Genomic DNA, 15,560 nt, shown 5'->3' with positions numbered 1-15,560 from the left:
GCACGTGACTTCCGGGTCTCTACAAGGCGGGGTCTACGTTTACGTACGCGTTTTAGAGGTTGCGTACTCGAGTTCAAATGACCCCTCTCGTTCGGAACTTGTTACTTTCTAGGCTGGTACAATCGTAGAAGGTGTGAATCACGCGTCTAACATAATGACTGCGCGTACAATTTGGGTTTATGTCGGTCTCTTGTAGCGCCTGAAGTCATCTTGCTCTCCGATGGGAAACAAGCAATCAAGAAAGCATAGCCAGGAGTTGAAGTACTCTCGTAACACAGCCTACTTGGCTGCACCGAGACGAAGCTCGCTGTCAGGTCTCAGTCCAGAGCTTGAAGAACTGCTAAATCACGAGAAAATGATGGGAGTCGCGAGCAAACTGAGTTCTTTTGCAGACAACTTACAGTGTGTTCTAGACGTCCAGGATTTGGCTAGCTTGTCGTCGGACAGTCTTGATGGCAGCGGCCTGACGCCACTTCAGAGGCGGAGACTTATTAGAGCTGCTCAGAATAGTGCCAGACCTGCTAGACGCGAAAGAAGGGAGCAAGTGGCGAATGGCTTGCGTGGAGTTGGTAATGAGTCTCCGTTAATTTTGACCAGAGCAGGTGAACGTAGAAGTAAAGGTCTGAACGAAACTACAAGAGGTATGATAAGTGCTTAGCTAGTAGACCTGGAATTTGTAGTACTTCCTCTGCTGAATGTTTATGTATCATGGGTGTAAAGTAAGCAGTCAGCTTGTCATGCTGTACGCATGACATTATTACGCTTATTAGTTTTTTGGGAAGTTGTGGTTATGTAATATTTAACTCACGGCTTTTAAGTAAGTTAAGTAGGTAAGGTTTGAAATTCAACGAGAGAACAACAGAAATGTAATTTTTAGATAAGAAAAACGTTAACTGTTAATTAAACTGCTTATAGAGTTAAATATTTGTAAATTTACTCATATGTAAACAATCGTAGCCAGTGTTCTAGCCAATATTGTCGTTTGTGTATCATATGCTATGCCCATTTTGGAAGTTTGAAAGGTTGGTAAACATCAGGAAAGTTACAACCATTACCTAATTAGTGTCCAGTCGTGGCAACATTGAGGTGAAATACAGGTTAGCAATGGAATGCAGTTCTGTGATAGAAGAATGCAGATTAGAGGAAAGAACTATTATGTATTGGCAATAGATCTAGGCACACTTAGCATAACAATGTTACATTGATAGACATACCGTATCCCCCCTAATAACGCCCTGGGCGTATAGAAAAGAAAACCATTTTTTCTGGGCGTATACTAGGGCATGGGCATTATTTTATCCTAGGCGTATACATGGTCACAAAATGCTGTCGTTTGGCCAGTCATCATCTAAATACTTGAAGACAGAAATACCACAACTGCTTGCAATATCCATTTGTAAGATCAAAGGTACTGGTATCCATACAGCATCAACATACACGCAGAAACTAAACACTATATACACGTGGTCGGCCTGAAGCTCATCAAGAGCATCAGGGTCAGTAATTGCAAGGAAGACATGAGTCTAGCAGCAAGCACTTTCACTCAACATTGACACTAGCTCATCAAACGCACACAGACGGAGATGAATGTTCTGCGGACCCCATTTTGTTTTGTCTGCGCATGCGTATTCTGGGCTTATACTTGGGCAAGGGCGTATAGTTGGGCATGGGCGTTTTTTGGGCTGAAAGTTTTGACCTGTTGCACATGGACGTTATTAAGGGGCATGGGCATTATTACGGGCGAATACGGTATTGGAATAGTCTATAATCAGACCTATAAGAAACTAAACTAACAGCGAATTCAATTCAATTATTGTCTTTGAAATGGCTTTGCAAGTGAACATGAAAGTCATATCGTTAGCCAACAGCTAGATTATCTTCTTGTATCTGCAAAGACTTTTTGTACCTATCAACAGGTGTTCTTATATGCACACATTTCAGCATCTAGTTTGTACTTTAATTTATTCTCAGCCTTTTCTCTATGAGATTCAGCAACTGGACATGTAGCACATGATGAATCTGACGTTTTTATATATCAGAGGAATGACCAGTGTATGAACAGTAAAAGTATCCAGCTTTTATGACTTCTTTGGATATGAATAATCATTTCAGCAAGTTCTGGTAACGATGAATACATTACCAGGTTGATTATAGCTGACTTGCACATTCTCTTTGTGTGGATTCTTAATTAATTATGTGTAGCCAGCCTGTGCCAGGATATTTTACTTGCTGATCAAGTTGTAGCAAGTACGGAAGGAGGTCTCTGTGCAAGACCAAGCACTTGCGTAGTGATTGCAGGAACATTTTATTGAATCATGACAAAGCTTTGCTACCGTCTTTGCAGAAACGCGGCTAAAATTCTAAGAGTTACTCGAGAGATGTTGCCTAACTGTTCTGATGATTCAGAACTAGAGCAAACTACATTGTTGACATTCAGGGGCCCTTAGCTATAGGGTCATTGTGAAGTATGTACTTTGTAGACCTTGTGCAAGTGTGGCAAGAGGAGAAAGGTGCTCGTGGGTTATGAAATGGGCATGGATGTGCATGCAAGGCTGAAGAGACCAAGTGCTCTTGAAGCCATACTACAGACGACGACTTCCTGATTGTTGGTAAGTAATATCACATAACCATCCTATGCGCTCTCTTTTCACACTAATATGTAGCAATCATATGTTCAAACCTGGTTTCTTGTAAAACGTAATCTACTTGGTACCTTCGACCTGATGCGAAGAAAGATTACTGCACATGACCCGAACTGAGCTTCAACAATGAGATTACAAAATTGCTCCCGGACGTTTTCCTCTTTTCTTAGCTGTGACTACGCTCTCCTATGCATATCCAGCTTTGCCTGTAGTTCAGCCCAATCTTCTATCTTGATTACATAGCAATTCAATCAAGTTTGGGGCTGCAACCACTCAGTGCAAGACCGACTATTCTTTGATACAACAATTCATGAGGTTGTTTCTGCACACTTTATAAAAGTTGTTTGTTATAAACTAAATTTGGGAGCAATAATGACACATAGCACAAATAAGCGCATCATGTGGACAATGGCCAGTGTAACTGTTTGTTTGGGATTTGTTTTATCTTCTTGGCACACCACTAAAGTCCGCCCCAGCTAACTTCAACCTCGGGAACCACTAAGGAATTTTGTAACTAGATTAAGACATAGTACACTGAGAATGTGCCGATATCATGATTGCATAATGAAGTAGAAACCACCACCGGCATGGAATACATGATGCACTGATGGTGTAAAGTCACAGAATTGGGGCGTTTCTCTGTAGGAGAATGTTTTCCAAAGCTTTTTGACTTGTGTAGACTATTATCAATAACATTAACAGCTACGTTTACCAGTGGCAGATCCAGGATTTAGCCAAGGAGGGGCACAGAAATGACAGAATATCTATGATGTCACAAGTTAATATTAATGATGTACCTAACACAATGCACTATTAGTAGGTCTTGAGAGAAGGTATGATCCAGATCTGAGTATGAATCAAACACTGAAGAAGTGATCTGCATGATGGGAGAGTTTTGTGTTTTTTCAGTGCAGTGCTGTAGTCAGGAAACACAAGTGAATGCATAGATAGTACGTACACGCTGTGCGCGGCACTACCAATTAATGTCTTTTAATGAATCATATATATAAAAACTTAAAAGTAAAGACACAGGCTATAGCAAAAGAAAAAAGACTGCCAAATGGGGGAGGGCGTGCGCTCTGTCTGGATCCGCCACTGTTTACAGTTATTACCCCCTCAGATAGCTCAATGTTTCAAGGTGTTATTACTCCTAATCATAGAGTATAAAACAGTTTGAAAAACTGAAAAAGATGTAGGGTTGCAGTACATAAAAGAATAGGTCATTGTATCCATTGAAATGCAGTTTCTGAGGGCTTCACAATAGTGGAATGGGAAAAGACATCTACTTGTGTAATAGTGGAATGGGAACAGAGTTGTAGCTTGAAAAAAATGTCTACCATTCACTTGTTCTATATTCTTGATTACACGCCAGAGAATGGCCAATAGGGTCACTTGTCAATTACTCTACTACCAGCTTGCATTCTCGTAGTCTTAATTAATAGTCAGTGCAGTACGTGGCTTTTCATGAACTTAATTGTACCACCTCTGCTTGTGCTACTAGACAGGGTGGATCTTCTATTTATCGGGGTCATTTTCATTATAAGAACTTTCAGACAAGCTTAAAATGGTTTACAATTGAACCCTTGGAGTTTGAATAGAGAAAGCTTTTGTTATGTGTATTGTTGTACATAATGTATTAGTTATGATGTTTAAGCAGTATGTTACGTTTTGTAATCTTTTATTGGTTGTTAGGAAATGGAGTTTCTTCTCGTGTTCAAAGGGCTCCAGTTCCTTTACGAAAGCGAGACAGCACATCAGTTGACACTCCAAAAACGAAACTGAGCAAGAAAAACAGACAAATAAGTACACCTGTTGATATGTTTTATGAGCAAAGGAGCCAAACAGAAATAATTCAGCCAAACAGTGTAGCAGTGGCAGCCATTGAGAGTTCTGTTGATTCAGAGAGCAATTACGTAGAGTTTGTGAATGCTAAAGAAAATCATCCACCTCTTTCTGAACACACCCTAAAGCGAACAGCTAGTGACCCTATGCTCCTTGACAGATGTGAGAATGAGAACACAATTATGCAACCTGAGCCTTTGTACCTAGCTCCATTATCAGGTGAAGTGATTTCTTCAAGTACACCACCTCCAAGTATGATATTTAATAGATTGAAATTGTCTTAGTTTGTGTTTACCAGCAATAGTATTTATTTTGTGTAGTGTCTCCTACAGACAGCATAGGAGAACATTGGTCAAAACACTTGCCTATTCGTTTCATCTTGGAGACTATTCGGAATGACGTAGGCAATAGTGACACATTGTTTGCTGCATGTCAGAGTCTAACTCAGCTTGTCAGGCAGAGTAAGTTGAACAATCATGTGATTTCAGTTGTAATTGGTTGGGTAATTACTGTTGTATTCATATAATTATGTTGTGATTGTGAAGGATTGGTAAACAGAAAAGCTGCATATAGTGATGGTGCAATATCTGTAATCAGTGATGCTCTTCATCGTCATGGTGATGCTGATGTGCTTGTGGAACAGGGGCTTAGAGCACTCGCCAGATTGTGCCCTGGTGGTAAACAAAATCTTAGATTTTCAACTCTGTCGTGTGATTGAGTCTATGTTTGTTAGTTCCTGAGGCTGTTTCTGAGATTGTCAGTAGTGGTGGGATTGAAAGTACAGTGAATTTAGTTTCACGGCATGAAACACATGGAGGTTTATGCAGAGCAGCCTGCATGTTGTGGTCATGCATAGCATGTGAAGGTGAGATATGCAATCTCTCTATTTGAGGAAGTATGAGTTTGTAGTACAGAGTTTGACTTCTAGATTTTGACAGTCGGGATACAATGGTTAATGCAGGTGTTATTCATTGTGCTCTTAAGATGCTGCAAGACTTTTCTGATCCTGTAACTCTCATGATGGCTTGCGGAGTAATTTCATGTGTTTTAGCTCAAAGTCAGTAGTGCATGTCAGTTTCTGCTTTGTGTTCCTTTCCCACTGTCTTCTTTTTTCTTATGGCAGATATGCAAGCCAAGAATGTTTTGAATGATGAAGAAGGTCTTCTTTCTATTTCTCTAGCAATGCAAATGCATTTGTCTCGTGCCAAGCTGCAAATGTATGGCTGTGCTGCTATTGGCAGTGCTACATTTCAAGGTACAACAGAAATAGTGTGTGTGTGTGTGTGTGTGTGTGTGTGTGTGTGTGTGTGTGTGTGTGTGTGTTTGTGTGTTAGAGAGTCATCCAGTAGAGTGTATACATTCGGGACCTCGCTGGGTTGCAAGTTCAAGTTGTAGTGATGACGAGATATGGCATAATTTCGTTGGGCAAGAAACTGACTCACAATTGCCTCTCTCAACTCTGGAGTTTAAATGAGTATCTCGTCTTTGACTGGGGGCTAAGCGGCCATTGGCTGTGACATGACATTAGCCACTGGGGTCCAGATGAGATTTAGGGTGCTTACACTACAGTTGGCTTCATAAGCCGGTGCTTCTGTGAGTACCTGGCCCGGCTCCAGGAGATTGCTAGCGCAGGCTCAGGGTTCTCCTGCCGGTATCTGGCAGCTCCTAATGTTTAATTTTTAGTTTAGTGTGTGAAACAACTTTCAATGCTCTACAAGTCATGTGTCAAGTGGGGTATGAGTTTCAACATTGACTACTATGTGTTCCCCATGAGTGTAAACTTTGAGAATCATCAATGTCTGTTTTTTGGACTTTCGCAATGGTCTCAGTATCATTAGAAACCGCTAGGTCTTGCATTTCTGTTTATCAAATTATCTAAGCCCTTCCTACAAACGAAACAGAAGGATAATACTTTTTGCATATCAAAGACTAATGGGTGGAGCAATTGTTATTATCCAATTATCCTGTAAGACAACGTATCAGCAACTGGAACCATTCATAAGCTAGTTGGTGTAACAGGGTCCAACTGGAGCAGTTCTTAGTGCTCTAACGAACACACCTGGTGTGACCTCTACTTTATTACTCACTTCTGAGTTCACACTTACGGGGAGTAGACCATAGATATAGTTCTAAATGTGGGACATGAAAGAGCTGTCATTTCTGCTGATGGTCATCAGTTACAAATTTTGATGAGTTTATATCTGGGTAGTGTCATCCACAAATCAGGTGGTTGTTCTAAAGAAATTGACAACAGGATTACTAAAACAAGTACATGCTAGATGATTGTTTGTCGCCACGATGTATTGTGAACTAGTGTAATAGATGTGAGTATAGATTCACTGACATTTAAATTTGACCGTGGAATTCTATTTATGGAAATACAAGTTGTATAGGCAGTAAAATTTTGTATGAATTTAAATTCTGATGTACTGGTGCCATATTTATTTTATGGTATTTGTTGCATGTAGATAATGTCGTAACAGAGAGAGCATACAAGGATGGGATTGCAGACTTTGTAATTGCTGCCATGAGAAACCATGTGACTAATTGTGGTGTTTTGTTATACGGATTGAAGGCACTTGCAAACTTTGTACTAATTGGTGAGACATCTTGCAGTAATAATATCTTTCAAACTCAGAAACTGTTAGTCGTTAATACTCTGTAATATTGTGTGGTAGGAAATGCTTGGAAATTTGTATTGGATTGTGGCATTGTTGATATTATACTGGATGCTTGCAGAGCATACAAAACAAATGCAGCTTTACATTTGTGGGCATGTTTTGTTCTCCAAGTTCTAATGGACAAAGGACAAGGTATGCATGAGCTTCTTCTTGTATGATTGACATGATTGTTGTATGTTCTATGTTATGATTGCTCTATAATGTTGGGTAAACTCTAGCTGTGCACAGCATAATATTACTGTGCTATGAATCAAGTTACTTAGTGTCAAATTACATGTTATTGTAATAGTTCCTTATATATATATATATATATATATATATATATATATATATATATATATATATATATATATATATATATATATACAGTATGTATCAGTAAGACAAGCAAGGAGCAATTTTTATGCAAGGGGTAATCTATAGTTGTCGACATTTACTTAAACATACACTTTTGAGGTGGAGTAGAAAATTTCGATGATCTGTTTTGGTCCAGAAGTAGATAGAAGTGATACTGAAGTCAGGAATTGCATTTACGCATAAGCATGTTGTATATGCATCTAGGCTACTAACTATTCGTTGCCATGTATGACGCATATAGCGTGCACTAGCTGTTTGGAGCAAGTATGGCGTGGAACGGTAGGTACTCTGTGGTGCTGACAGACCTGCCTGAGAAACCTTTTGCTGTTCATAAATTGCTGGCAAACAGGTACCAGCAGTTTGTGAGCACTTGTGTCTTTGACCAGCCCATATTTTTCTTGTGAGCTTGGAAGCTGCACAGAAAGTTCAATGACAATGGAAGCCGCTGGCCAGAGTGATGAAATGTGCATCTCAATCTTCGAAAGGGCTTCTAATTGTTTAATTATTGTAATACCTTGATACATTAGAAATAGGTTAACATGGCCAAAATTTGTTATGTACACTTAGGTGAGGGGAGGGGTATGGAGAAAAAAGTACACTTTGTATACTTGAGTAAAAGTCGACAATATGGATGACCCTCAAACAAAAATCATATGTTTGCAATGGTTTTCAGTCACATTTGTTTCTATTGAGCTTTGTATTAAAGGGTAACTGCAACTTGCAGAAATCAAGAATTCTTTTATGTTGAAAATCGATAGTTCTAATTGCATACATGACAGGAAAATACGTTTAGATTTTTAAGTTAAATCTTTGCTGTGAAATAGCTGGTCAAAGTTGCTTCAGCTTTTTCAAGCGTGGCGTAGTGTACGCATCACATAGGGGAGACTTTACACTAGCGTGTATTGTAAGCAAAGAAATCTGTGAAGAAGGATGGGTTAGTATTGCATGGCTGAAGGCTGCACCAGCTCGTGCAAATCAGGCACAAGCGTGTTTAATTATAAAAAGATGCCAACTAAGAAAAGAGTGGAAATCGCAACTAGGGACGATGAGAGACGGCTGGAGTGGTCGTACTGAGTTGACAGGAGTCTATAGTAGCCATTTTGAGCCTGAATGCTTCGAAATACAGCCAGGTGTATTCAAAGAGCTTTGGCTTGGGTTGTAGATGAGCAAAGTTGAGGCTGGTTGTAGTGACCAGACACCAAGACACACTGCAGCAAACTGAGATTGTTTGTTATACAAGCCAGAGTAGGGTTGTGCTCGTTGATTTTTGAGACAGCCTCAAAGACAACACACAAACTCCACATGAGTTCTGATCATCTCGTAATGACTGCAGCTACACCTGTGCACATGTGACAGTTGTGTATTTACTCGGATGTGTATCAGTTACATTGCTATTTCTATTTCTACTTACCATTGTGACAGGCTTTGGGTGGCCTGTCCTCTATCTCGTCAGTTTCCAAGGCAGCAGGCGATACCTCAGCTTCAGGGCCACTGTAGCTGGGCTCAAACATATATGGTCAAATGCCTCACAGCAGAGCTTCCTCATTCTGCGATTCATGTGATGACAGGCTGTACCATCACTTGAAAGATTTCCGGAGGGCTCTTCAGAAGACTAGCTCGCTGTTGTTACCTCTACCGTGGTAGTGGTGCTTTAATTAGATCTGCAGATGTGGCCATTTTATAGTCCGTTGACTATACGACATACACACGTCTCCCCTTTGTGACATGTAAACTATTGCTCACCTAGCTTTTGCAAGAACTCGAAGAACCAGAAGCAACTTTGACCTGCCATTTTACATCAAAGACATAAAACTTAGATGTCTAAACTATTTTGCTGTCATTTATGCAACTAGTTTTTATTTGTGGTTATGGTGTACAGAGTCTTTGTGAAGACAGGCGAGCTGTCTTTAGATGGAGGAGCTTGTCTATGTGTCTATTTTGTGGATATTTGTTTGACAAATACAGCTAAAGACATACTGTTGCAGTGTATTGTCCTTGCTTAGGTTACTTTGTTGGATGTACTATTCATCTCTTGCAATTCCATTTTGAAGTGAAATGGGATAAATAGTTTGACGTAATTATGCATAGTCTATTTTGCAAGGACAGTATCTGGTTTAATTAAATAGTTTAGTTAATTTTAGAATTCTAGTTGCAAAATTGTTATTTCTCAAGCAAATCAATAAAGACTAGTTAAAAGCAGTAAAGTTCTAAGACATGGCAAGGAAGTAATTCTTGTTTAGGTATTTTGAAACAGTCAATGAAACTACAGTATAGTTACACCGTTTGAGAATCAATTCTATTTTGGCATTTATGAACATGTGAGTGAATGTTTCGGTTTCACGTCAGTTGACTTGCAAAGTAAAAGTGGAAGAATAAGAGTATAGATGACATGTGGACGAAGTGTCTATCACTATGGCACTGTGACTACCTAATTGTACACTGTAGTCAAATAGCTTGGCAAATCATGAATTGAGTTTTGGAAATACTAAGTTGTTACAACAATATTGAAATAGGCAATAGAATATTTTCTGTGGTTCTAAAACCCAGAGAGGCAATCAGATTTGTCTATTTATCTGATTTTGCATATTATTTTATTGAGCTAGGCATAGTTTGTGAATTTGTATCATTCATTGAATACTAGTTTGCCAAATTTTATTGTGCCTACTCAGTAACGGTGTTTGAATGTTTCAGGTGAAGCAAAGAAAAACCTGATGGAACAGTACATTGTAAATTGGTGCATATTTATAATGGCAGTACACAACGAGTCTTCAGAAGCATACCTTGCTGCCAAGACTCTTCTGCATTGGTTTCCACCTTACAATCAGTTCAGTTTGAAAGCAGCTTTGTCTTCAGCTGATTAGAGTTACTGATGTTCTTCTCAAGTCATAATTCTGATGAATTATATAGATGAATATTTTCTGGCGTATTGCAGCTTAACTATAGCTGTTATGTTGTTAGTGTTGGCAAATTTTTGTTTCAGACTGCATACTATACTATATATAGTTTGGTAAATTTGGTAGAGTTATAATATGATAAAGTAGTTTTTGCTGCTTTAGATTTACAATACAAAGTAATAGCAAATATTAATTGACAGCAGGAGTTTGCTGTAATGTGCAAGTCTCATATTCACTGAATTTGTATTTATTGATAAACGTGGATACGAGCAAGTTGATTGGACATTCGTCTGTCTTTACATTATCATTATCTACTCTACATAGTTTCAGAGAAGCTCTACTCTTTCATTTCCAAATGATAACGTTTACGGTCAATGACAGAATTTTATGGAGTGCTTGAAAATTTAATTAATTAATTAAACATCAAATCAAAAACTTTGTAGACTTTAGTTACTGATTTGATTAATGTGTGTACACATTAAATTGATATTTAATTTTGATTACAATTAACTGTTTCAATGCTACTAAAATAATTTATTGCAGAATTCTCTTACAATTATACAAGATTGATTGAGTAGCGAGTTAGTGTAATTTGTGAAAACAAAACTAATAATTGCTTTCACAGACTAAATGGTGTGCTGTAGGAGAGGCAAGTAAGTTCTACTTCGCGTGTCAATGCTGTGCTATGGCTCAGCCTTCATTTAGATATGGACACTGAAAACAGTGGATCTATCTATTGAAATTCTTTATCTTTTGGGATATACACGTTGTTCAACTTATTAAACGTCCATCAGTTGTATGGGTAATTTTGTGAACATCTTACTTCAATAGATTTTCATTTGCTGTCAATTGATATGACTACATTCTACATTGCTAGACAATATCTGATTACAGGTACACATTTGCAAATGGTGGTTGCAGAGCTAGACGCAAGCAAGATTTCAAATCATGAAACAATAAGTAATGGTACAGCATACCTCAAAGGTAAGTAGTACTAAGTACGTTAATAAGGCAATTACTGAAATGAAACCCTTTTTAATAGTCCTCAAGTGAATGCAGAGAAAGGCTAATTGTGCTAGCTGTCGTTGCACTCGTTTCTTTAACCTGCCAAGAATCTGAGATGAGCATATTGGCCTAATAGCTAGACCTTCAGAAAAATCAGTCTAAATTTTATTTAAAAAGATTGAGATACTATTTATGACCAAATGAATTAATGTTCTGATGATTGGATTTACTGGTCCGGTTTGAGCTTGAACAAAATTACAGAGAATTTTGATAGGGGTGTGTGCAATGACATTTGCTGTAAAAATAGTTTGATACAAACTTACTGCGCATATCACATCCCATGTTTGACTGGCCAGATGATATTAAACAGCATCATGTCCAGTTTCGAGTTCTACTCGATATCCAAGCCCTGTTTGATTTAGTTTTTCATCCTAACCTTGCAGACAAGGAAACGAGAACTGTGCATGTTCAAAAGTGACACATCACGTTGTCATTAGCATCTGAGATCGAGGGAAGAAGAGGGAGTTGCAAATTGGGGGCGGAGCATGACAGAACCCCAAGTACACGTGTACTAAGTTAATTTTTGTTGTTTGACTGCCCTACTGTTTGTTTACAAGAGTAGTGGTTCAAGGTTGTATTCAATGTTGGAGGGGGCAGCCGCTCTCTCAGCTACCAAGCTCCGCCACCACTGATTGTTTATTTGTTATTTTTGTCGGTCGGTTCGGTTTTTATGTCGAAATATCCAATCATCAAGTAATTTAGTTGGTTTGGCCTAAACGGCAAGAAGTTTTATATTCAGTGACCATGCATTCTGTACATAGAAATTTAGAATAGAGTCAATGACATTGTCACCTTGATACAGCAAAGAGAGTATGTGGAGAAGTAGATAGGACGAATCTTACTAAGCATTCATTAACTCCTTTATATAAACAACACATGGAAGGAGTATGCGTGCAGAACTGAGATTGTGTGGTCAAGTTTTAGCCACAACTGAAAACTTGAAACATCTGGGCATCCTGTCTAAATTTGATGGCAAGAGTAAATCTTTGGTTGAATCTTGTGTAAAGAAGTTATATGCAGCAGCAAATGCAGTTATTGGAAAATTGAGACCTGTGTGCAGAACATTTGAGGTATGGAACCCTATTCTTGAGAGACAACTTCCTGTTTTGAGTTATGGATGCTGTCTGTTGAGCCTAAACAGCAAATCTGTATTAGATATGGTGGCTAATAATTAAAGAGGCTTTGGTTTTATTAAGAATAATTCAGATATTGTTTGTTCATAGAGTTGTCCACTCCCAGAACAAAACGGTTTTGATGTAGCAATGAATGCAAAAAGGTCAATTCTTAAAAGTGTGAAAGGCACTTGAAGAATTAAGACAATCTGATTAAAGAAAGATTCTTGTTTGTTTTACAATAAGCTAGTAAAAAGTTAGAATTGTATTGTCCTTTTTTAAATCTTTTTTTCTTAGCTTGTCTCTTTGTAAACCTGTTAGGAACTCTGCCCGTTATATACAGGTGCGAAAGAAAGAATATACATGACTATGTACTTCCTGGTGTGTAGTTTTAGTTTTGAGTGTACCCACTACCGTGGTACACGTGTATGTATATCTAAATAAATCTATTATATGTAAATATAGAAACATATTATATATACTATATAGGGATATCAGTAAGTACAGGTGTTTACTTAACTTTGCCTTTGCATATGAATGTAACAATGCTTATTTTAATTAAGTTTAAAGGTATAACCATAGACGTAGGAGTGGTTTGACTTTGGGGCCCAAACATTAAATTTTTGCAGGGTACGTAATGAAGTGATGCAGTTAAAACGTTTGATGGCCATGTGGTTCTCTTGGGCTCCCACTGTTACTAAGCTGATGTTAATATGCGGAGCAGCTTAACAATAGCAGCTCATCTAAGCTGTTCATTTAGCTGTGGACGTTTTACAAGTGTACGTTATATACAAAACGTTAGAGTAAACTTTCAAAAAGCATGCCGTTGCTATATATACTCCACAAAATTAGATGTTGTGTTAGATTGTCTACACTTGAGCTCTGTTCAATCTCGCAATTTATCCACCGGACAGACACGACACATACAGTAAGCTAAAATTAAAAGCACTTTCTATGAACAGCACAGGGTCCAAATTCATCATACTCCTCTTTGATGATCCACATCTTCTGAAACGAAGAAAGCGAAGCCAATATCGATCCACCAATCCAAGCACTGTACTTGCGCTCGGACGGAGCAATAATATTGATCTGGTGCACACTTGGCTGCAACGACGCAATCTGCTTCTGCAGTCTGTCTTCAATCCCCGGGAACATGGTATTACCACCAGACAGCACGATGTTTCGGTAAAGTTCACGCCATCTGTTCTCTTCGCAAGCGTTAATGGAGTCGTAGATCGCATCCTGAATTCCACGCGACGCAAGCTCAATCACAGGTGGTTGAAACAACGACTCCGGACAGAGGAAACGGTCCTCGCTGATGGTCACCACCTATATAGTAACGAGTGAGATCCTAATGCCTAAATTACAAACGAGATTTGTATCGACTGTACCTGTTTGTTGGGTAGCTCATAGCTCATTTCTACCGAAAGAGTCGTAGACGCCACTTCCATTTCCTTCTTGAAATCAATAGTTACGTACGTCATGTTCTCTTTAATGTGACGGGCGACGTCCGTTGCCGTCGGGCTAGCTAATTCCCATCCTTCTTGCCTTAAACTCTTAGCGAGATATTCCGTCAAATCGCTCCCACCCAAGTCTAGCCGCATGGTGGCGTGCGGCAACGTCAGTCCGTCGATAACCGGAGAGGCGTGGGTCACACCGTGGCCGGAGTCAAGGACGACGCCTGTCGTGCGATTCGAGGCGTAAAGACAGAGTGCCGCCTGGTTGGCGATCGACAGTGCGGGAGTGGTAAATGCCTCGAACATGATTTCGGCCATCTTTTCGCGATTTTGTTTAGGATTTGATGGCGAATCGGTGAGAAAGATGGGGTGGTTTTCAGGAGGAACGAGCAATTGACTGTAAAACGTATGAAACCAGATCTAGAGAGACAAACAGTTGTTGTATTTTGATAATTAGGCCATGCATAATTTGTTCATTTGATTTATAGTTTCTCACTATAGAACTTTGGCTCAAGACGACGCAGGCGGGTGGGCATCACCATAAATTAATGCCATTGCTTCCATGCACCTTCTAAACACTAGCTCAGAATCAAGTTTGGGACATTGTGTTCACGTCACCCAGTGACGGTTTTCAACCTTTCTGACCGCAAGTAAATTTACAAACCCGCAACAGTTAGAATTACGTCATATGGGTTCATCTTCCTTTACAAGGTTGAACTTTGTGGTCGAACAAACTGCATAACTGCATGGTGATGACCATGCATCGATATCAGTGCGTATACTTTCAGGTAACGTCATCTTTCAGTTGCGCACGCGCAATACCAATAATAGACGAATTTATACGGAAATCAAAATTTCATTTGCCGGCGCTGTGAATCAACAAATAGTGGCCTAACACCGTATTATCAACTTGACAACCAAACAAACGCTTGCCTTCTCCATGTCATTCCAGTTCGTCACAAGTCCGCGCTCGATCGGGTAGGTGAGTTGCAGATTTGGACATCGTTTTACGTTTTCTCCAAGTATGAGATGTCTCGGTTCGATCCACTCCCTCGGGCACAGGGAGCGCCGTCCGACGACAGTGGGCACGATCGCGCGCGGACCGCTTTGTCCAGCAAATCCGGCCTTGCACGTTCCGGATCCGTTATCGATGACAACCGTCTCGCTCATGGTGTCGTTTACAAGCAACGTTACTGCAGCCAAATATGGAGTAGAGATACGTATGTGCACACTAATAAGTTTGGGCTTGTCACCCTCTATGAGATATGTAGCACTTTGAACAATTATGTGACCACCTGTGTTAGCGATTGTTTTATTACATCAGTGGCGGTATCACGGTTTTAGTGTATCTAGGGTACTGTACCAAAACACCTTTTCGTCACGGTGGTATGGTACTCTGGTGAAATGATACCGTCACGGTTGGATAAATTTTACTGTTTAAATATATGTTATTCATCCGTTTGCTGCTCCAGGTGTCATACTTATCTTTCTGGACCTTTTCTTCATTTGC

General features: G+C 39.4%; 2 protein-coding genes across 2 annotated transcripts; one reads left to right on the top strand and one right to left on the bottom strand.

The window, feature by feature from the left end:
- The first annotated feature begins 39 nt into the window (after positions 1-39).
- Positions 40-10,634, top strand: LOC134176844 (uncharacterized). The gene is made up of 11 exons (XM_062643516.1): positions 40-131; positions 197-641; positions 4,335-4,736; positions 4,805-4,945; positions 5,030-5,161; positions 5,218-5,349; positions 5,413-5,541; positions 5,608-5,739; positions 6,953-7,084; positions 7,163-7,297; positions 10,214-10,634. The coding sequence occupies exons 2-11, from the start codon at positions 221-223 to the stop codon at positions 10,381-10,383; spliced, it is 1,926 nt and encodes a 641-aa protein (XP_062499500.1). The 5' UTR covers positions 40-131; positions 197-220; the 3' UTR covers positions 10,384-10,634.
- A 2,786-nt stretch (positions 10,635-13,420) lies between these two features.
- LOC134176715 (actin-3-like) lies at positions 13,421-15,220 on the bottom strand. The gene is made up of 3 exons (XM_062643372.1): positions 14,984-15,220; positions 13,985-14,470; positions 13,421-13,922 (listed from the first exon to the last, which is right to left on the bottom strand). Exons 1-3 carry the CDS (start codon positions 15,218-15,220, stop codon positions 13,533-13,535), a joined length of 1,113 nt encoding a protein of 370 aa, XP_062499356.1. The 3' UTR covers positions 13,421-13,532.
- Positions 15,221-15,560: the final 340 nt, after the last annotated feature.

This window comes from Corticium candelabrum, chromosome 3 (assembly GCF_963422355.1).
Source record: "Corticium candelabrum chromosome 3, ooCorCand1.1, whole genome shotgun sequence".
Classification (NCBI taxonomy): domain Eukaryota; kingdom Metazoa; phylum Porifera; class Homoscleromorpha; order Homosclerophorida; family Plakinidae; genus Corticium; species Corticium candelabrum.
Note: the sequence above shows the minus strand (reverse complement) of the source record. Positions and strands in the feature narration are given on the sequence as shown.